This window comes from Athene noctua, chromosome 20 (genome assembly GCF_965140245.1).
Source record: "Athene noctua chromosome 20, bAthNoc1.hap1.1, whole genome shotgun sequence".
Lineage (NCBI taxonomy): Eukaryota > Metazoa > Chordata > Aves > Strigiformes > Strigidae > Athene > Athene noctua.
In genome coordinates this window covers 8,688,708-8,711,509 of record NC_134056.1, presented here as the reverse complement: position 1 = coordinate 8,711,509, position 22,802 = coordinate 8,688,708, and the positions used below count along the sequence as shown (strand labels likewise).

General features: G+C 46.0%; 1 protein-coding gene and 1 pseudogene across 1 annotated transcript; both read left to right on the top strand.

Annotated features, from left to right (window-relative positions):
* The first annotated feature begins 4,724 nt into the window (after nt 1-4,724).
* On the top strand, nt 4,725-9,068 carry LOC141968873 (CMP-N-acetylneuraminate-beta-galactosamide-alpha-2,3-sialyltransferase 4-like; annotated as a pseudogene).
* A 7,168-nt stretch (nt 9,069-16,236) lies between these two features.
* On the top strand, nt 16,237-20,848 carry TLR4 (toll like receptor 4). The gene is made up of 3 exons (XM_074924117.1): nt 16,237-16,341; nt 17,164-17,330; nt 18,583-20,848. The coding sequence occupies exons 1-3, from the start codon at nt 16,237-16,239 to the stop codon at nt 20,846-20,848; spliced, it is 2,538 nt and encodes an 845-aa protein (XP_074780218.1).
* Nucleotides 20,849-22,802: the final 1,954 nt, after the last annotated feature.

Genomic DNA, 22,802 nt, shown 5'->3' with positions numbered 1-22,802 from the left:
GCAGCTGGTGGGATGAGCTGCACTGATCCTGACTGCTGTTTCTGGTTCAGAGCCTGCTTCTGGGACTCAGGGTACGGGTGGGACCTGCCTAAGCTGGCAGGGAGTTTGAGTGCTTATCTACTGCCTTGGCTGGCCAGAGCACACAGCAAAATAGTGAGAGAAGGGCTTAACCCAACACAGCTGCTCCCCTTTGTGCATGGGGGTCTTGTGGGCCAGCAGACAGAGCATGGGGGGGAGCAGTGCTGTAGGGACGGAGGCATGGCATTTGAAAGTCTAGGCTTGCAGGACGCTCAGCCTGCCTGTCTCTGCAAAAGTGCCAGGTGCAAGTTTGTCAGCCCAGTTTTTGACGGGTGTTGTCTCCACTGTTTCGCAGGATGTGCGTGGAGACAGCATGAATGCTAGATCTGTAGTGGGGATAGTCTTCTTTGCCTTCTTCCAGTGGAAAAAGCTGGTGATCTGACTCTGTGTAGGTAAGAAAACCTCAAAGCATGCCGAGCCCTGCTCTCTCCCAGCCACCATTCACCAGTGTGTCCCCCTGCCCTAGGGTCTTGCTGAGCTGGGGCTGTACAGGAAGAGGGGACCCTCCTGGCCACTGATGTCTTCACTTGGAGAGACCCCAAAATGGGAAGTGGCAGAAAAGAGGAGGCAGGAGATATGTTTCAGTAAATCAGACACACACAGCCCTACTGCATGTCCCCACAGACTGGATGGGGAGGGCTTACATGGCATCAGCAGTGGCAGCACAGGCCCTAGGTACGGTGTCCGTCCTTAGCTGCGTGTTGATTGCTCCAGCAGTTGTGTTTCCCAAACGCTGAGCCCCCGTCTGCAGACAGCCCCGCCATATGCAGCTCTTCTGTGCACAGGCTTTGCACTCTCATTTGTCACTAGCAAAGCTGGGCTTCTCCAGAGAGGCTTTAACTGTGCCTGTTTTGTGTGTATTTTTAGAAAATCAAGTCATCTTGGATGTCTTTGGGTGTGTGGAGAGTAGAAAAGCATCTAAAAGGCGACTTGTTTCCCAAAGTGTAAAAATCTTTTTGTTGTTTTGCATGATTGTAAAGTGAATTTTCCCCTGTGTCCACCCAATATGCTGCCTCTGCAGCAAGGGCAAATGAGGAATAACTTATTTCAAAAGTGTTAATATTTGCAAATATCCGTGCAAGACCTGCACCCCTTGTGATATGTGTGCACGAGGCTGCGGGAGGCTAGAGCAGGGTTAATGTGCTTCTGTGATACACAGATTAAAGTCCTCTGTGTGTGTGTGAGGTCTAGCAGTCACCCTCTGATAAATGCTGCTGCGATCTTTGCAGGATTAGGGCCCAGAGGTGGGTGTTTACCTGTGTGGTGTGTATGTATAACAGCCCAGAAGCAATCGGCTGATGAAAGCATCTGTGGTGTGTGTAGGAGGTCCAGGAAAGACCCAGGAAACAGTGCCTGTACAAGCATATGTAACTGCTTGTGATCTCCCTCCAAGAATAAAAGAAACTCAATTCTATTTTCAAACCATCATTGAAAGGCTGATTAGTTGTCACAGAAAGTCGCTGCTGCTTAATGACCAAGATGCCAACAGTGTCATTTTATTTAGATGGGTGCAGATGATGGAGGACGTTTTTCCTTCTGCATCTGCAATCCCAAATTCACCTGCGCAGAGCCGGGCACTCGGTGTGAGCTGAGCCCATGCTTTAAATCAGTACAGCACCTTGATCAAGGTGAAGAGCTTCTCAGACAAGCTATCGTCCGTGTTACAGAACTGCTTTTGGGTAATCTTTCCTCTGGCATGAACCTCTTGATTTCAGCCTGGGAGGATTTCTCCTGCATGTACATTTCTTCTTATTGCGATGAGCCTCTGCTGATCTCAGCAAGGGCTTTTGTACTCTGGGCTTTGTACCGAAGAACCACGGTGTGGGTTGCAGCTGTATCCTACTGCCTGTCTGTGGGATAATGGATCACTTAGTGCAACAGGGGCAGTTTGATGGCCCTCAAAGTCCCCTGTGACATCCCGAGGAACAGCCAGCTGACAGTTATGGAGAGAAAGGCGTGAGGGAGCTCACGCTGTCTGTGTGGGACTCCATGGCTCACGCCAGCAGCGGGCACGGCCAGGAGGGCTGCGGGTGCCAGGGAAGGGGAGCCAGGCTTTGGGGCAGGCCAGCCTCATGGGGACCAGGCTGAAGGGCTGAGGGCTTGACCGGCTCAGGGAGTGCCATGGTCAATCCTCCCCTCTGTGCACTGCCATCGTGTCATTTTACAGATTGATATGAGTGATTGCTGGAGTGCTGTGAGGCTTGAGCTTGCGATCAAGTGTCCTTATCTGCTGGGAAAAGGATGCTGCATTTCCAAGGGCTCATCACAAAAAGGCCCCGTTTAATTTTGTCTAGCAAGGGGCTAACTCAAATACAGCCACTTGGAGGCTCCAAACTCTGAAACAGGGTCTGCTCGTCCTCAGGTCTGAAGGCTGCAGGGGCTCGGGAGGTGCTGGCGGCGGGGAGAGGTCCTGTGGGCTGTGCAGTGGGGTGGTCCCAGCTGTGCTGCTGCGGCCGGGGGGCTGCTGCCCCTGTGTCAGCCGCTCCATTGTCTCTGCGGGTCTGTGCATGCAGAGCCTGTGCTGCTCTGTGATGAACTCACATGAAAGTCACATTGAGTGAGTTACCTTTCCTTCCCTTTTCTCACCTCAGTGCTACATTGTCTTGGTTAGAGGTGGGGCACAATGCATTATTGTGGAAAGAAGAGACAACCACGCTCCCAGGATAAAACCTGGGTGAGAAACAGCTCACCCAGTAATGTGAATCTGGGGAACTGGAGGACTGTTGTTCTGTCTGGCAGTGACTTGAAGGCAGGGCAGACAGAAAAGTAGCAGGATGAAGCACCATTGGTGAGCCTGGAGATGTCTTAGCTAGACTCCAGCAGAGATTCCCCAATGCTGACAGTCACTTCCAGAGTGCCTTGTGGACATCCCACAGTGCTGTTCGTTGCCTGTCCCTATCTGAAGGAATGAATGAGGCCAATGATTTTCTAAAACTCAAGCTGTTCAAGGTCCTGAACAGCTTGACATGACTTTTGCATTAGCTGTCCATCTGTCTCCACCTAAATTCCTCTGTGTAAAGGAGCCTTTTACATGCTCAACGCCGGGGGTGGGGGGGTGGGGACTGGCTGTTCATGGGACCAAAGTGGTCAGGAGCTGGGAGACAGGACAACATGGACACAAGCTCAAAACCCCACATTTGTAGACTTCTTTAAGAGACCTCCTGAACTATCACTAATTCTCAAGCCACAGTCTGAAAGCCTTAGAAAAGATTTATAGGAAACAAGCCTTGTTTCTTCCACAGGAAGCATCATGGTGCTTGCCAGAGACGGTTTGTGTGGAGAAAGCCTTTTATTGGAAAGTTTGTTAGCCATGTCTCATTTGTTTGGGGAATTTTGTTGAGAGATGAATCAGTGTCTTAGTGGCTGCTGATGGGTGAAGACTGTCAGCCTAGGGTACATGTGCAGATAGATATGCAGAAAGGGAAATAGAGCTAAGTTCAGCTAACTGTTGCACAGTGGCATCTTGACACCATCACGAGTGAGTCAACAGGCCAGCAGAATGATGAGATACAGATGCGTGCGTAAAATGTCCTCTGAAGGACAATCAGAGAGGAAAAGATGTGCTGTTGAACTGATCAGTGTGCAGCGAGGCTTTGTCATGGGTGTCATGAGCTTTGTTATTAAATGAATGAATAAATGAAATTGGAAACGTAAATGGAATTCTGCCCCTGTCTCCTCTAGTGGATAAACAATTAAAGGATGAATAAGCATTCCCCAAACACGTACAGAAAGAGGAGTGATGGAAAAGGGAGAGGAAGTGGGGGCCAGAACTGGAGAGAAACGAGATTTTGCTGCTCAGATGTTGAGTTAAAAACAGCAGCAAGGACTGTATTTAAAAGATGTGGGTCATTTCTGGGAAGTACCTCAGGGTACCTCAGTAGCTTTCCAAAGCATTTCGTTACGCAGCCTGCTTCAGCTGCCCTAGTCCCTGTGTCTGACACTGTTGTGACTGCTCCACAAACCCCTAAACTGCTGCCTCTCTGAATGTCTCTTGGTAAGTTTGAATCTCACTGGAAGCTTTTCCTGACCAGCAAATCTTTATACTCACTCATGGACAGACCTTTCATAAGAGAACTTGAAAAAGTTCTGTGGTTCCATAAACTGCCTTTCGGGCTGCAGAACTCAGGTATTGCAGTGCTCTTCCCTCAGAGTTGTCATGTCTTGGATGGACACTGTGCAGCTGGAGAACCTTATGGGGCAGCCTTGAATGCTGCAGAGGAGATGGAAATGCAGCTGGGCACCAGAGTGCGCCAGGGGAAATCTGGGCTGACTGGATGGCATGCCTTTGAGAGGAGGTCATAGACCATGATGGTGGTGATGGAGGAAGAGGGCGGTGCTTTAACTCCAGGCTCTAGCTGTGCCAGGAGGGATGGAATGGGGAAGGCTGACAGCAATGCCCTTGTGGATGGAGCAGGAACCATTGTGGAAGTTACCAAATGCCAATGGAGAGAAGATACTGAGTGGGTCAGTGCCTTTTGCCTTTTTCAGTGTGAGGTACTACCGACCTGCTTCAGTTGCTGGTAGTGCTGGTCATAAAATGCATGCCTTTTATATGGAAAAATGCCTAATTTTGGACAGATGGATGTGACAAGAGTGGTGTTCAAGCAGGCTCTCCCACATAAAATGTCCTGGCATATTATGGAAGTATGAAAACTATCTCTTTTGAGCAGAAGAAAAAGGAGAGTGAGCTCATTGGCAGTGGTGGGTTCACGTGTCTTCCCTGAAGATGACTCTTTAACATTTTGTCTTCCAGTTCTCTCTGCTTTTACCACATTGCAGCTTCTTCCTCAGCAAGAGTTGCCTGGATCTTTGCTGGTATGAGGCTGGCTGGAGATGGGTGTTGGGTGAGCAGGCATGTGAGGGAAGTGACAGTTGTGTTGGGAGCCCTGGTTTCTGCAGCAACTCAAAGTTCTCTCTCTTAGTGTTCAACTTCACAGCCCTCTCTGCCTCTCACTCCTGTCACTGTTCATCTCCTCTCTCAGTAGGTTTCTCTTTCTCTCCTTTTTAAACATGTCCTTTCAGGCAACTCTTGTACTGATAAACTTAAGCTGCTAGATCGTAGCTCCCTCCGTTTAACTGCTGTCACACCCTGATGTCTGTTCTCAGTATTGCCCCGTCCCATCTGTTTTCTCTAACTCCATCCCAAGTGTGACAGTCCAGGGCTTGGAAATTTGGGTTCCTCCCTCAGTTCTGCCTACCCACATTCATGGAGAGCAGAAAGTGAAGTAGACTGTGGCAGCTGTTGGCAAACACTTTCATTTGGGCCTTTCTTCTTTCCCCTCATTCATGAGAAGAATAATTCTGTAGCCTCCCTACTGTATACTGCATGCCTTAGGCAAAGGTTCACCTTCGTAGTTAGTGGGCTGCTGGGTATCTACATGACATTCTCTCCATTTCTTTAGCATCTTGTGTCCTCTGCCTAACTAGAGATCTGTCCCAATTTTACTGGTATGTCAATGGTAATGAATTGCCTTGTGGTTGCTAAGATAAGACCCATCTATCCAGGATACAGCTGGAGTCCTACTAGTCAGGGCTTCCCTCCTCTGATGCCACCCCAGCAGTTACATGGGAACATCAAAAAGGGCCTTAGGGGATGCTGGTGTAACCTGGTGGAGGTACTTGACAGAGAAGGGCTTCATCTCTTGCAGTCTATTCTTTTGCCAGTTTATGGTGCCAAAGGTGCATTGTGGTCAGCAACAGTTACTCCATCCATGGCCAACACTTTGGGAAAGTGATTGACTCTCACCACTTTATTGTAAGGTACTGAATCCTAACTAAAGCCTTACCAGGTAAACAGGGCCTGAGGAGTGATAATGTGCATGTGACTTTATCACCTGGCAAACATAACATCTAGGATGCATCAGCTCAGGTAATCAAAAATAACTTTCTTGCAGTTCATAGCCAAGCACATGCACTGCAGGAGCCGGAATTTGTACCACTCGTTCAGAGATGCTGTCCTGGGGAGCTGGATAGCCACCTCCAGCTCAGTGGAGTGGCAGGCAATCCCAGTGTTACAGGACTACATGCATTTTTCCTCTGACTAGAGGAAGTAATTTAATTTCTCTGTGCCTCGCTTCCCTGTCTGAAAAATAGTGGTTGTCTGTCTTTTTTACTACAAGGAACTATTTGTGTGCCTGTGCGAGGTGCCCCATACCATGGAACCAGGCTGCCAGCTTGGGCCATACTGTGTGTCAGCGCCCTCAAGTGAGTTCCTGCAGCCAGTCATGTATCTGACAGCACACAGCTGCCTCCATGGCTGGGAACAAGTGAGTCTGAAACTGGGCAAATTCTGGCTTTGGTTCTCAGATTAAATGATGCTCCAGTAAAAGAGCACAAGAAGGATATGGGTGAGAGAACCACGATCTGCCTTTCCTTCCCTGAATCAGCTCTGCCCAACCCTCTGGAAAACCATGGCAATGGTACACTGATGGTGTTTGTCCCATTCAAGCCCCTGGGTTTCCTCTGGTTGAGGGAAGTATTACTGAAAACAAGGAATAAGGTGAGATGTCTTTAACAAGGGAAGGTTGAAACCAGGTTATTTGTGGTGACATATTCAGTAGCTCTAATAATCATGTATCTTTGAAATATTTAATGAGCTGCATAATGCACCTGAGACCTTGTTTTTCACTAATTAGAAAGACCCCTGTCTCAGCCACATTGGAGACGGGTGTATGGGAATAAGTGGAAAAGACCAGGAGGTCCTTTGCTCCTCCAGACTCTGCTGAGTCCCTCTGAGGACCCAGCCAGAGCAGCAGACCACAGCTAACTCGGGGATCTTTATCATGACACTGTTTGGTGTACATGGGCATGTGTCAGGTATCTCTCTGCCTTTCTCCTAATGATCAAGGTGGGGTTTTGGCACCAGCCCCCCTGGGAGTGGAACGGGAATGTCTCCCAGCTACGAATTCTCAACCCATATGTCACCCATGAAGCCATATACAAACTGCTGCAGCTGGACGTGTCAAGTAGGGTATGATACTGCACTGGAGAGTAGAGCATCAGTGTCCTGTGTCTTCCCTTACAGCTTACTGCTTCAGTGCCATGCAAGGGGAAGGAAAACCTTTTCATTAGATTAGCTAGTACCTACCCCTAGTAAATGCAGTCTTTTCCTATAGCATGGTGCTTCAGGTTGAGAGCTCTGCTCCTACCCATAAAAGGAAGACTTTTCCCCAGTGCACTGCAGTGTTATTCTCATTCCAGTTTGCCCCATCACCTCTTGCCATTTTGCATTCAAATCCCTTTTTAGAGTTACATTTCTGTCTCTAGTTCTAGACCTCAGAAAACCTGGTTCTTGTGACAAGCAGCTGTCCATATAAACAATTTCACAGAAGTGCCTGTGCTTTCCCTGTCTGAAGACCATTACTAATAATTAGCTTGTGTAAAATGGGAGGAATTTTGGTTGGCATTCCTTAAAACACTCTGTTCTCACAGATCTCTGGCCTGAGGCTGGCTGTTATGCCCACTGCTTCTGGAGCACAGATTTCCCCTTCACTGCACGATGGAGGATTATTTCATTAATGAATCTAATGATACTTTATCTTTGGTCCTGACGATCTTTGTGATGGTGCTGTCCAATCTTTAATTAACTTTAAGCCTGCCAGGCACTACTAGGATGTTTATAATCTGCAACAAATGCAGAAGCTTGAAGGCCTGGTATGGTAAAATAACCTTGTCCAAGGTCATGTACTGACTCTTGACTGGTGTAGAGATTAAATGCCAAACCTCCTGACTGCTGAGGCAATGCTGTAAAAAAAAAGTACATTTCCTTGCTAAAATGTTTGGAAAGTGCAAAGTGGGACAATCCAGGAGAGGAGTGCAAAGTGCCTGGGGGGCTTGGGGGACCTGAGTGTGGTGGCTGTGCTGCTTAGTCACAAGCTTTTAAGGCAGCATTTGAGTTGTACTCGGTCACGTTAGCTTTATGTGAGCAGAAGGCAGTTTTGTAGCACACAGGTCAGGGACAGGAATTTAATGCATGGATTAAAAGTGAGGTTATCACATGAGGGATGCCAGCAGGGAATACACACAGAGACACATGGAAAAGAAAGAGATGCAGAGACCTTGTATAGACTCTGTCATGGATGTTAAAAAGTGTGCTGATTTCTTTCATTCAGAGCTTTTTGATTTCCATGGAGCTCTGTGTTTTATGAACCCAAAGGTTATATGTTCATGAGCCCTCATCTTCTGCAGCCTCTTTTCATAAGATGTTCCCGTTTGAGTTTTGTTCATGCACCTATTCTATTTTATTTATGGTTTTTTTTGCTGTATCGAGTGTAGAAGAAGCTACTGGTCCCACTGCAAAGGTGTTGCTGGTGTCAGTATTGTACAAGTATGAGTTTGAAATCCTACACAGATGTTCTCTCTTTTCCCTTCCTAGAGATATGCCACCACGGGAATCAGTGCTTTGAACTTAGCCCTCCATATGTGCCAAGAGGTCAATATTGCAGGCTTTGGTTACCCTGGCAACCGTGACAATACTACGCCAATATATTATTACAATATGGGTCACTCATGGAAAAAAGAGGTAGAAAATACCTCCTCTTCAAACTAAGGTGTTCTCTATAGGGGAACCTACTGGTCAAAGCTGGAAGTCAAGCAGCTGAGAGCTCTGGTAGCTATTGCTGGTGTTACCCATGGAAGCTCCTGCTGGGACATGCCAGGGGAACATGTTGGGATATGCTTTGTTCTCAGAGAGCAGCTTGGGCACAGACGCTGGCACCTTCAGGGTGCCTTTCATCTGTCCTAGTTTGGTGATGAGGGCCCTATGCAGTGGAAGTCCTGCAAGTGGCTGCAGGCAAAGTTGGGTTCGGCAGGATCTGATGCATTTTGGGCAGGGTGAGGGGGACTCTAAGGAATAATCTATAACTTTGCCTCTCTTGTCCCTGCAGCTCTTTTAGCACAATACTACCACCGAGAGGAACTGGCTGAAAATGATCGAGTGAGGGATGATTGGTGACACAGCCAGCCCTTCCTTCCAGGCCCAGAACTGCTGAGAGGGCTGTGCTGCTTGCTGTCCCCTCCAGACACCACTGATGATCCCATCTGGGCTTTGCCCTTGTTCCAGGTTGTTCTGAGCAGGTCACAGTTGGTCCTGTTGCTTGTGGGGTGGGAGATGAACCCCTGAGGTTCAGAACACTTGCTCTTTCCTCTGTTGGCCTCTGGTTTCCACCGCTGACTGCTGTGGTGCAGGGTGGAGTGTTGCACAACCCTTCTGCCTTGGGTAATCGTCTCCTTTTTTGTCAACAGCCATCCTGTGCTCATCAGTTATTTGTGAAAAGCACCAAACTGAGGTGCTAAGATGGTCCTCGGCCCCTGAGAAATGGAGGGGTGAGGGTGCAATACCTGCCATGGGATTTCAAACTCCTTCCTAAGCAGAGTGGAGTGAGAGAGAGTCATACCCATCACTTTGGAAAAGTGCCAGGTTGAGCACTCAGAGATTTCAATGTCTTGCTAATTGTTGGGAAATATTAATGTCTGCAGGAAGCAAGAAATGTTTCTTTCATTGTTCTGTTTGAGGATAAATGTGCTTTTGGTTTCAAGGAGTTGGCACTGTCTTGTGGGAGGGGGATTTCTGACTAGGATGGGTGAGAATTACCTTAGCATCTCCTCTGAGATCTTCTCATGGCTTTATGACCCCAAGTAATCCCCTCTTTTTTTCTTCCCCCCCCCCCCCCCCCCCCCCCGCCCCCCTTGTCCTCAGCATGCTGTCTGGAGCTTTCCATGTCTCCTCCAGCTTGCTCTAAGCGTGAAGTCAAGTCTACTTAGCGTGCTGAAGATCCTCCACAGTTAAGAAGCCACATTAAGCCCCCACTTATCTGTGGCTGGCTCATGTCCGCATTCCACCTCTGGGACCACATCTTCTCATCCCTCCAGGGTGCAGCTACGTCATGTTTTCCCTTCTTTACTCCCTCATTGCTCCCTGGCCTGTTATCATCATGGGTTCACCTCAGTTGCTGCCTCACCAAAATGTTGCCTCTACCAGAAAGAACCTGCAGTGATGTTCAAGCTGATGGCTATGTTGGTATGACCACCCTGCTGCAGCCTCCTCAGCCAGGTGCTTGTTAGGAAGAAGGCTCCTGCATGGCTATTAGAGGGAAAACTCTTTAAGACTGGAGTTGGCTTAACTTACATCAGGCTGCATGTGTCTTAAAGCAGCAGCATTTGGGGTGTGGGAGCATTAGTAGAGTACCCATGTAATTGCTAACTCTTTCCACAGGACATGAAACTTCTGCTTTCCCTCCCATTCCCTCCCTCCCTCCCCTTCACTGTGGTCAGGCTTTCAGGGCACTTCCTGTGCTCTTTGTGTCACTCCTTTTCCTGGGTAACTTCTCTTCTAGTATCTCAGCCCTGCTTCCTGAGAGCTTTCCATAATGCCCAATCTCTCATGATCTCCAAAATGTTAAATGCCCTTCATGTTGCTCCCACTGTTACTCACTTTTTGCCAGCCTGGTTCCTCCTCCATTAGAACTGAAATGGTTTTGTCCTGGTTCATGGCATGCAACTCATGGCCAAAGAAATGGTGACAAAACTCCCCAAAAGCTGCCTTGCCCTGGGAGACTGGTGGAAGAAATGGAGGCCCTGGTCCAGCTCAGTTTGAGAAAGGTTACTTGAAAGCTGAAAGGGGATGACCTCATCTTGCACATGCAAACAGAACTGAACTGAGCTTGGGAGAAAAAGGGTGGTTTAATAAATTCCTCTTTATCAGCTAAACACTGACTTTAGGTTTTTTTCTGTACACACAATCTTTGATCTCTAAATAACACACAATAGCCACACAGGTTCTGCAGATTCCAAAAATATGGTGTTCCAAATGCGTGTAAATATGTATTTGGATCTGGCTCGACCACTCTTTTGGAATTTATTGCTTTGTAAGTAATGGAAGTGGGCTCTCAACTATGTGGACAATTAATATTCTATGTTCTTCTCCTGGTAGAGTAAAATGGCATAAAAATCTTGATGTCTAAAAGCTGGTGTATAAAGCATGCTATGAACTAACCCCAGGAGATGGTTTACATTTTCTCTGTACATAATGTGTATACAAGAACTTCGCCGGGGCTTGCAGGAGCTGTGTCTGCACTTTCTGCCACAGTTGTTGCAACATTTTCCTGTCATGTAGTGTCAAGTCATGGTAGTGAAACCATAAACATGAGGCTAGAGAGTCTTATCATTGGTCACTGCCTCTGGCAGTGCTCTCAGTACTTGCAGCAAGCAGGTCTGTTACACAGGTTTTTTGCTCCTATATTTAAGATCTGACTGGTTTTCCCTCAAAACAGGGTTCTGTAATCTTTCCAGGTAACCATGATTCATTACCGCTAGCTCTTGTTTCAAACTTTCCCAGAGTGTCAGAGCAATGTTGTAGGGGCTTAGTACTTAACCATGCTTCGGTGGTGGTACGGAATCCCCAAATCAACCATTCTTGTGTCCAGTTTAAAAAGCCTGAAAACTGCAGTCCTCCGTGCCCGGCACACCTTTCATGTTTGATAGTCTGAATAAATCCTTGCCCTACAGCAGACTCATTATCAAGAAAACTGGAGGAAAGGAGGTGGAATAAGTAGGATAAGGCAAAGCCACAGTGATACAAAACATATGTAAATTAGGCTATGAGATATCATAATAAGGATGTAATGGAGGGGGAAAGAAAGAGAATTAGTCCTATTGTTGCTTCAGTAGCAAAAGCTAGCACTGGTCTGAGGTGGTAAATCCACCTTTCTCAGGGCTGCAGAATGGCAGTTACACTTCTAAGCACAGCGCGTTTCCTGCCAAGGCACCACGAACATCCTCGCAGCGACGGCGACTGAATTCCCGGCTCTGTGGCCAGCCAAGGGGCGACCATGGTTCACCTGAGGCAGAAGGGCAGGGAGCTGCTGGGCTGTTTGGTGCCAGTCTGCCTCTCTCCAAGGGTCAAGGGAGCTCCACTGTCACTCACTGCCTGTCCACGAATGCTTGGCAAGCGAGTCTGGATGCCTCCACCATCTGTGTGAAATCCTTCCAACCATTTAGATTAAACATTGACTTCAGTAAAATGTAGGGCTCCTAACTGACCTGACATGGTCCATGTGGAGTAGCTGCCACAGATAGTGACTATCTTGACACTGATTAATCACTTCTTCTAGTTGTGTATTTGTCCCTGGTTACTTGACACAGTTCTTCCCTAATAGCTTTTGAGTAGTTCTGGGGTATTCATATGACCCTGGCTTTGGGGAATAGCCCATCTGATGACACACATTACCTACTTCAGTGTAGGCTTGGCTGCTTTTCATCAAACTTAGACACTAGCTTTTGGGGTTTTTTCCTTTCCCCTGTGTACACCAGTATCTATTCTTTTCTGCAACAGGAAACACCTTAGCTGTGCTGGATTCTGTTTGGTTTAGGTGGCACCACTAGAAATGGGCTGGGGCTTGGTCTGTGCTATATGGCATGTAGAGACGACTGGCTGTGATTCCACCTTCATGTCCTTAACCGTCACTTACAGTCATGGGCCTGACAAGTAATCTGCATTACCGATGCTCCTTGCTTTGAAACTAGCAGTTAAATGATCTGTAACTGGAGTTAATCATTGCTCAGACAGACAGCAGCAAAGCTGTCTAACACCCCGAAATAAATGCAGAATTTCTCTCTCAATCTGAACGTTGTTGTCTTCTTCAAAGACACAAGATCTAGAAGCAAAGGCAATAGGTCTTCCAGACTGATCTTCCATCAGGTGTGAGATTATTACACCCACGTCATATGGGGAAGCACCACAAGTGAGAGTTAGGGCCCCAAGGCACTCTCGTAAGGACCTGTTCTGATGATACCAGTTTCTCAGCTCCTTCCCCAGCCTTGGTGCAGGGTGCGTGTGGTTCAGCACTGTCTATACCCAGCGTCTGCCAGGTCAGCCAGGGGTTGCTCTGTGAGGTGGTGACTCACCAGTTCCAAGAAGCAATATATTTGCGGAATTTGCAGTGAAAGGATCTTAAAGCCATTTTCGGATTTTTTTCCGCCCCCTTTTTCCTTGTGCTTTATATAAATTGTTTTTCCCAGCAGAACTGCTGGGAAAATTTAACATGCTGTTAAATGTTAAAGACATTTCCTTTTGCTTTTCCTGTCCCTTCAGACAACCTTTCAGACATGGACAGGTGACTGACTTGCTGAGTATAAGGACTGGCAATGTGTCAGCTGAGCCTCAAGGACTTGGTAACTGTCTACACACCCTGAGCCTGGACCCCAGCTGCAATGTGATGTGATTTAAACTTAATTCATCACAGGTGACTGCTAAACCCAGTTGTGTTAGCTGATACTGTGCTATTAGGAAGGCAGATATGGCCAGTGCTGGAACCCCTCTGAAAGCAATACAGGGTCAGCTGGTATAGTCTGACCACGTGCCTGAGCTTCTCAAGTACTTTTGGAAGTTCTTGTGGTGCTTCCCATCTCTAGCTCCACAAATAGTGTGTTAAGTGCCAGTATCTCAGGAATGCTCTCTCCCGTCTGATCCATGACTCACAACCAAATAGTTGTTACAGATGGTCCTTTCACTTAAAATAAGACCTGGTTTGTTTAATCTTGAAATAGTTCTTGCCATGTTCCTCAGCCTCCATTTGCAGATAGACTTGGGGAACTGCTTAGGATAACTACTGAGGCAAACATATTGTCTCTTCTGGGTAATAGCTCCTGAGCTACATGTGATAGCTGGGTTGGCTGTGACCCTGAGAACACCAGAGATACAGCCAGTCGGATCTGTTTTCACAGCTATCACTAGTTGTTCTTATCCAAGACTTTATCTAACTTTTCTTTTTGGCTGGAGTTCACAAATTATTTTCTTTTAATATAAGCAAGTACAAGATGTTTTGTCAGTCCATCTACATCGTGGGCATTTTATACTGTGTAATACCTTGTTTGAGATCACAGAGGCTCAGTATACACTGTCTGTTGTTGTGTTGCTTATATTATAATGTTCAGCAGAACAAAGATTACTTGGGCATGTGTTTTTAGAAACACAGATTTTGTGTAACACCTCCTTTCTAAAAGATCTTTGATGATCCCACCAGTAAATTGGCAGCACAGTGAATCATGTTTCATTTTCGATGTTATTCTTGTCACTTTAAAGGATTCCAAATAATACTTTTGTTTCTTGTGAACTGAAAGAGGCAATTACATAGACATTATGGCTTTCTACAGTCATTGCACATTGCTGTATGCAAGCTGAAGAATATGAAGTTAACCAGCATTGACTTTCTAAACTGGTGGCTGGGTTTGATTTGCTAGCTTGCATGTTTTTTGCTTGTGCCCCATCCCTTGCAGTTTCTCTGTGATTTGTCCTTGAACAATTTACGATGTGTATTGTGAAACTGTCCCTTGTGATAAAAGCAGCACATTCTTTGAATGTCCTTCAAGCTGTACTTTCCACTTGACCCCCGAGCATGGCTGTTGGATGGATTTTATGATGCTCCCAAACTCTTCAGCATCTTCAGTGAGTCTCCATTGAAATGGTAATTTCTAGAGCATACTTCAGGCTCATCTCAGCTTTAGATAAAAATTAAATGTGGATTGCTTCATTCTGCATATTGAATACTAAAAGATGCACTCATTTATCCTTTCTGCAGACACATGATGCTCTACCAATTTCCTTAATCCAGGCACAGAAGCAGTCAGCAATTGTTTCCATTCACTTTTGATTCCATCTGTAAAAGGAAATACCTGCAATCACGAGAGGCTTTTCAGAACAGGGATTTTGTAGAACTTGCCCAGTTTCAACAAACTTTTTGTCTGCTGGCTTAATGGGCGCTATCTGGCTGCACATCGGGGTGTTGGGGTTAGCTTCTCTTGTGCTGCGATGTGTTTTTCATCACAGAGATCATCTGTTATTTTAGGATTTCCCCATCTCTCAGTGGCCCTCTACTGACCTGCCAAAGAAGTTCAGTTCCCACCCCTGCCATATTTTAAACTTTTCTTTATAAATGGGTTGCTCACTGGGCTGATACTGCAGCTTATACTTAATATTATTTTCACAGACTTTCATGAGTAGTCACTCCCTATTCCATCTAATTGTAGACTAGTATCCCATCCTCGCCTTGCCTCGCATTTTTGCACCTTCTCTGTCTATGTGGTGTTAATAATACCCAGCAAGCCTCTGGCTGGATCCCCAGTAACACTTCTTAGTTATCTACAGAAAGACAGGAGTAGATACATGAATGCACTACCATTTATCAGAGTAAATGAAGGAAGGGAGCTTTATTAGAAGGCTCAGAGCTGATTTAAATTAATATTGCCAACTGTGAGGTTTTACAAAGCCTCTTCCAGAAACAATAGCTGTGTCTGCACTGTAAATTAAGGATGGTATTGAGACGTACTCACTTTTGTAGCCAGGCATCAAGCACAGATTCAGGCATGGCCAGGGCAGATAAATAGCAGCTCTAAGCCCAGCTGGGGTGTTTGTGCCTCTCCTGGCTTGCTGCCCCCAGCAACCCACCAGCTCAAAGAAAGGGTGAGGAGGGGTGAAAGGTCCTGGGCTCTGACTATTCTACAGATCTCCAGTATTTGCTTCTTATTTATGGCCACGTGCAGCTTGTTCCTGCGATAATTGCAATACTGAGGTCCAACCAGATAGATAAAACCTTGATGTATGTTCATGAGAGCTCAGCCATAGATAAACCTGTCATGACCTGGCTCAGGAAAACATCTGCTGTGGCTGAGCCCTTCTCCACTACTTGCCAGTGTGGTGTAGCTGGGAGCATGGCAGGGGTACAAAAGCAGACAGTCATTCGCTCTATCCAGTGCATTTGAATTATGGGATGTAAAGCATGACCTTCCCGAAATTGGATTCAGAATTGCACAAAAGTTTTCCTTTTTTTTGCCAACTTGACCTGAACTAATCTGAGGCAATCAAGTCAAGTTACACACTGATACAACCTGTATTCCTCTTTAATTTCTAGTCCAGATGACAACTTACATTACTTCCTTTTTTCTTTTTTTAAAAAAAAACTATTGCAAGAAAAACAATTCATTCAGAGCATGTCTAGAAACCAGGCAGCTATGAGTTTCACTTCCCTTGTTCTCTACAACTCTCAGTGACGTGCAGTGAGAAGGAGTGGTGAAGCACAACACTCGGCATTTCAGGAAGTTTCTCGCTCCAGGTCCTTGAGTGATACCCATGCTGCTCTCTCCTGCACGCCTGGCCTCCTGAAGATGCCCAGGAGAGGAGCTCTTCCCCTGCGGACACTCGTGGTGCTGCTGCAGCTGGCGCTTGTCCCATCACAGCTGGCAGGCTGCCTCCTCAATCCCTGTTTGGAGGTACGTGATCTCTAAACAAGTACAAAATCCTGCTGTTTCTCTGGGGCAACTTTTTCCTCTGCTTGGGAGATTTGTGCATCAGGTCTGTTGTGTGTTAGTTGTCTTCTGAAAAACGATCTTTTTTTCCAAGGTTGTTACCAAGGCAATTGAAGTATTTGAAGTAAATGCTGGCCTCAAAAACATCTGAGAACCAGAACCAGCAGCATGAACCGTTTCTTCTTGTTGGCTTTCTGGACCTCTGAGGTTACTGCAGTACAGTTAATCCAATAAATTAGGTTTCATTTCAGGAAAAGATCCAAGCCTTGTCTATAATTTCTGCAAAATACGGTATTTTGGCCTGTTTTGTAGTGTAGAGTGGTTTCTCCGGTACCCCAAGAATATGGCACTGATTGACTGCCTTTTGCAAACTTGTGCCAAAAATTATTATTTACAGAATAACTTAGGTTAGAACTGCCCACTTATCTGCAGTGTAACAAAGCTGAGAGCTGATCCTGGACACACAATGCATCCTTGTGTGGTTTTTTTGCTGGGTCTCTCAAAGGTTGCTGCTGGTTCATCCATAGCCTCAAGGAACACTGTCCTGTAGTTTTGCACCTGCTTCAGTCAGCAAGAAATGTAGCTCTTCCCAGGGAGTAGGACTGGTTCTATCAGAAGTGGGAAAGATGTTTAGGATATGTACGATTAATTCCTAAAAATCAGGGCAGCTCATTTAGTAACTAACTACAAGGTCAGTCCTTCTGCTCCTGCTTTCCTGACAGTGTAATTTTCTGGCACTTCATGAAGAGCAGATGATGACCATGATTGAATCTGCCACTTTTACAGGTTATCGCTAACAAAACTTTCAGATGCACGGGACTGAACATCTCTGGAGTTCCTGCTGAAGTCCCAAACACCACCCAGAACTTGGATCTCAGTTTCAGCAATCTGAAATCTCTGGGCTCAAATTATTTTTCACCAGTTCCTGAACTGCAGCTTCTAGATCTTACAAGGTAATGAGCTCTTTCATGTGGATCCTGTTTAATATTGCTTCACCAGCTGGGCTGCTGTGGTTGCTTATTTTGGGGTCTGTCTTGGCTGATCATGTTTTTTTGCTTGTGACTTTATCCCTGTGTCTGTCTCTGCATATCCCCATGGTCGAGTGATGTGCAGCTTTTAGTTCAGTTACCAAGTGCACACCCTCTGCGCAGAGCTGGGTCTGTCAGTCTGATCTTGTAGGTTGGGATGTGAGAAGGAGGAGGAGGATGTTTTACTTCTCTCTGAACAAGAAAAATGTCAGACTTTTCACTGTTACAGAAACCCCGAAGTGGAACATCTTGGGTGAGCTGTTTTTCTAATCACAGTTTTTAAAAAAAAAATAAAATGAAGGTACATTCATTTTCTAAAAGGCTGTTTTAAAATATCAACATATTCTCTTTTCCCTTCTCCTCACATGTCTGGGGGAGGAGATGGGGGAGGCCTATTAGCAAATTTGAATTGATGTATAATTTCCACTGACTTGAGACAACAGTTTCTCTGGGTAAATTGTTTCCCTGAAAAATGTCACTCAGTCACATCACAGTTACCGCTCCGCGGTGGCTGAGTGGCAGAGCAGCTTTGCTGTAAGGCACTGGCTGGATTATAAAACTAATTCTGCTTGAATTCATTGTGAGATGGATTTCAGATTCAAATTTTGGATCTTCCCATATGAAAACATCTTTTTCCCCTCCTTTTCTCCTTTAGAGCCAACATGGTTTGGGGTCTGTTCCCTCTCAGATATCATCGGCAAAACTGCTGGCGGAGTTGTGAGCTTTGCCACTGCTGCATCGTGCTGGTGCCAGTGGAACTGCCCAGATGTGGCTGAGGCGACAGTCAGAAGGCTGTGAGGGTGTAAGGTATAAGGGAGTGCTGTATTTGGTTGGCTCTGCCATCAATGATGGTCATTACGATGTTATTTTGGCCTAAACACAAAGTTAGAATTCTTCTTTTCTGCTGCCTGCATGAATTTTGGACCTTCATTGTGGCTCAAGGTCTCTTGCTTTGCAATTGAACTTCAGACTCAGAGAGAGAGGAGGGGGTGAGCGAAGGTCTCCTGCTGTGGAAGGGCTCCCTTGGCACATTTGGGAGCGCTGGCGCTGCCCAGAACATTAAAGCCAAAGCAACCCCCAACGTCAGGTTGTGTTGCACCAGCACTTAGTGCCGTAGCGTTAGTGAATGTGAAAGGGACAGTGTTTCATGCACATTTATTCTTTTTCTGCCCAACAGGTGCCACCTCCATACAATAGAAGATAACTCCTTTAAGGATCTTCCTAAACTTTCCACCTTAATTTTAACTGCCAATTCCCTCCAGTACCTGGGGACAGCAGCCTTCTATGGCTTAACATCTCTGAAAAAACTAGTACTGGTGGAAACTAACCTAACCTCTCTGACTGACCTACCCATTGGACACTTGCATACCCTGAATGAGCTGAATTTGGGCCACAACAACATTGCTTCATTGAAGCTTCCCAAGTATTTCAGCAACCTAACCTCTCTCAGGCACCTGAGCTTTACCTCTAACAAGATCACATATATCTCCAAAGGAGACCTTGATGCCTTCAGGGAAGTGAACAGGCTCAACCTCACGCTGGTGCTTTCCTTGAATAATATAAAATATATAGAGCCAGGGTCCTTTGCAAAGATTCACCTTGGGGAGCTGGTTCTAAGGTCCTCTTTTGAGGACTTCAATGGGATGTGCACTTCTCTTCAAGGCCTGACTGGTTTACACGTCAACAGACTAATAGTTGGAGAATTCAACGACAGGCAGAGACTGGTAGACTTTCAGAGAGGACTTTTGAGTGGACTGTGTCACGTACAAATGCAAGAGTTTGTTTTAATCTCTCTCAGGGAATTTGAGGATAACACAGACACTCTTTTTAACTGCATAGGCAACGTCTCCAGTATTCGGTTGGTGGACCTCCGACTTGAAGAGGTGTCAGAGGTCCCTGTGTTGTCTCAAGTGAAACATCTGGAATGCAAGAAATGCAAGTTTAAGGAAGTGCCTGCTGTGAAGCTGTCTCTTTTCAAGGAACTGAGAGTACTTCGTATTACCAAGAGCAAACACCTCAATACCTTCCATCAGAAATTTTGGGGTCTAAGTAACCTGGAGGTGATAGATTTGAGTGAGAATCGCCTGTCCTTCACTAGCTGCTGTTCCCCTCAGTTTCGTGAGTGTCCAAATTTGAAACACTTGAACCTAAGCTTCAATTCTGACATCAGCATGACTGGAGATTTCACTAATGTGAAGAATTTGTTATATTTGGACCTTCAGCACACAAAGTTATTTGGTCCTGGATCCTACCCTGTCTTTCTATCCCTTCAGAAACTCATTTACCTCGATATTTCCTATACCAGAACTCATGTTAAATCCCAGTGTACATTTTGTGGCTTGAACTCTTTGAAAGTGCTCAAGATGGCAGGCAACTCCTTTGAGAACAATAAATTGGCCAACAACTTCAAAAACCTAAGTCACCTCCACACCTTGGATATTTCAAATTGCAAATTAGTACAGGTGGATCAAAGTACATTTGATGCCCTCTCTGAACTAAAAGAGCTAAACATCAGCAACAATAAGCTACTGATCTTTGATCCTGTAGTCTACAAGCCGCTCCAAGCCCTCACAGCCCTGGATTTCAGCAACAACCAGCTGAGTGTTCTGTTAGACTCAGCCCTGGAAATCCTGCCTGATAGTCTGGTCTTGTTAGACATCTCTCAAAACCTGTTTGAATGCTCTTGTGTAAACCTGAACTTTCTGAAATGGATCAAGGAAAAGCAGGAGCTGTTGCAGAACAAGGAGTTGATGATATGCCACACGCCTGCATACATGAAGAATGTGGACCTGTCAAGCTTCTATTTGTCCTCCTGCCAACTCAAGGCAAGCACAGTGACATCCTCAGTGATCATGTTGCTCGCTGCAGCAGTGTTCCTCTTCCTGATTTACAAGTACTACTTCCAGCTATACTACTCATTGGTGCTGCTCAGTGGGTGTAAACACTCTGCAGAAAGGGGTGACACCTATGATGCATTTGTTATCCACTCCAGTAAAGACCAAGAATGGGTGATGAGAGAGCTGGTGGAACCCTTAGAAGGAGGAAAACCTCCCTTCCAGTTTTGTCTTTACTACAGGGATTTCCTACCAGGGGTACCCATTGTCACCAATATCATCCAAGAAGGTTTTCTGAGTAGCAGAAATGTCATTGCAGTCATCTCTACTGACTTTCTGGAAAGTAAGTGGTGTAGCTTTGAGTTTGACATTGCCCAGTCCTGGCAGCTTGTTGAAGGAAAGGCTGGAATCATCATGATTGTACTAGAAGACGTGAATAAGGCCTTGCTGAGACAGAGGCTGGGGCTGTCCCGATACCTGAGGAGGAATACCTATCTGGAGTGGAAAAACAGGGAAATAAGCAGGCACATCTTTTGGAGGCAGCTGACAGGAGTCCTGCTAGAAGGCAGAAAAACAGAGTTACAAAGACGTAGAGCTCATGTGAAGTGAAAGAGAGATCACTTCTCTCCTGTCTCCCATCCTGGCCTTGGCTGATGGCTGGTGCTCAGAAGTCGGTTCTTCTGTGACTGTTCAGAGTTGGAGGAAGTGGATGGAGACACTGTAAAAGCACTACAGAAATACCTGCCTTGCTGGTCACCCTTTCTCAAAGGAACTTTCAAGCTAAGGAGTGACAACAGCTAGAAGAACTACACATGCCTGAGCTCCATGTTTGTGTGTAGCTGTCAGCCAGAGCTGGTCCAGCAATCCATGAAGGCCTGGTGAATAGACCAAAATTCACCAACCATGCTGGGTTGGTGAATAGATCGACCACTATTACTGTCATTTGTCTGCCTCCGAAACTCCGTTTGGGTCTTGGGGCCATTTATGCAGTGGAACTTCAGGGTCTGTTGCTTTGAGTGGACTCCAGGATCTCCAAGGGAGACTAAAGGTATAGGATTCCTGGCTCTAAAAATGGTGTGAAAAAAAACCCAAGATTTGGATCCTGAAAGCCTTGGCTCCCTAGGCACCATGACTCAGGGGGAAAACCCTAGAGGGAAGTGGGGTTCCTTACAGACAGAGACCACTTGGCAGCTACTCAGTGAAACTAAGCAGTTATATCATCAGTTTGGGGGGAGATTGCTATGGTGTGAAATTTCCCCAATGTGTTTATTTCGCTTTTCTTTAAAACAAGACCAAATATTGAAACCTCCAAATATTTCCATCATCTGGAACTCTTATTTATATCCAGATTAAATAGCATTTGAGAGAGTGGTTTGAGGTTTTCTTGTGAGATCCAAATATCAGTGAGGCCAAAAGAAGATGTATAAATACCTAACACCTTTAAAATCAAAGTATTTCTTTGCTCCAACTACTTCGCCTCATCCTCATGTTTCTGGATATACTGTGTGGGACTGCCCTATATGAGCAAGATTGAGCCTGAGCAAAGTGTTTTGATGTTTACATCAGCCAGCTCTAGAATAAGCTTTTCCACTCTCTGAACCGGCCTTAATTCACTGTTAGAGGTGCTGTAGGAGCCTCCAGCCCATGGGTTGAAATGGACTTCAGATATGTTTGGACCTAGCAATGAGGCTGAGTCCCTCTTCCTTCCCCGCATCATGCTGTGGCAGCCTCTGGTCCTGGTGGGCATCCTGACATGTGTGGTCAACCTCTCCCAGGGCTCAGCTGAACAGTCACTGGATGGGAGAGTTTTGCCTTTGCTTCACTGAGAATGTGCCTGACATTTTGCAGGGAGAAGAGAGGAGAAAAGTCTGGGTTAGCTAAACTACCTGTATCCCAGCACTGCCCTGAATAAAAGGAAGGAAAATCTAAATGCCATTGAATCATATTACAGCACACTCCATTGATGTGTCGAATATTGAATAGTGCTGGAGTATTGCTCTCTATTTACGAAAGGCTTTGGTTGGGATTAATCACTGAATTACTCTAGTTTTAAACTTGCAAATCCCTCTATAATCAATGACATTCTACAGAGGTAAAACAGAAGCAATTGAGTGGTGAATCAGATCTGATATTTATTCAGAAAAAAAGGGCCTGATCCATCTCACTTTTCTAAGCACCAGTCAGCGACATCTCCGCGGAAGACAGTGCTAAGTGCGATCAACATCAGACACTATTTGAAAAAGAGGGAGAGCTAGTTCCAGGGCTTGTGCTGGCAAAAGCTGAATCACAGTTCCCTCTCTATGTGCTGTGTCAGTAGTATATTGAGATAACACTACCAAAAAATCCCAAAAAGCCTTCTCTAAGCTTTTTTGTGACCCATGAGATGAATCTTAGTAAAACTAAGCTAAATGTTGCGTTCACTTGCCCAGTGAGTTTGTTTTGCATCTGCTAAGTAGGGCTGCAGCAGTTTCCGAAGTGCAGTGCTCCTCACCCCCCCGGGATGGACGGGTCCTGAGCTGCATCTCGCCCGCAGACCTGCCTCCTCACCCCGGGGCAGAGGCTG

Bases quoted from the DNA above. Each gene is read 5' to 3' on its own strand.
- TLR4 (XM_074924117.1), top strand. From the start codon at position 16,237: ATGCCCAGGAGAGGAGCTCTTCCCCTGCGGACACTCGTGGTGCTGCTG. The intron at 16,342-17,163 runs GTACGTGATCTC...CCACTTTTACAG, and splicing joins TCCTCAATCCCTGTTTGGAG to GTTATCGCTAACAAAACTTT. The intron at 17,331-18,582 runs GTAATGAGCTCT...TCTGCCCAACAG, and splicing joins CAGCTTCTAGATCTTACAAG to GTGCCACCTCCATACAATAG.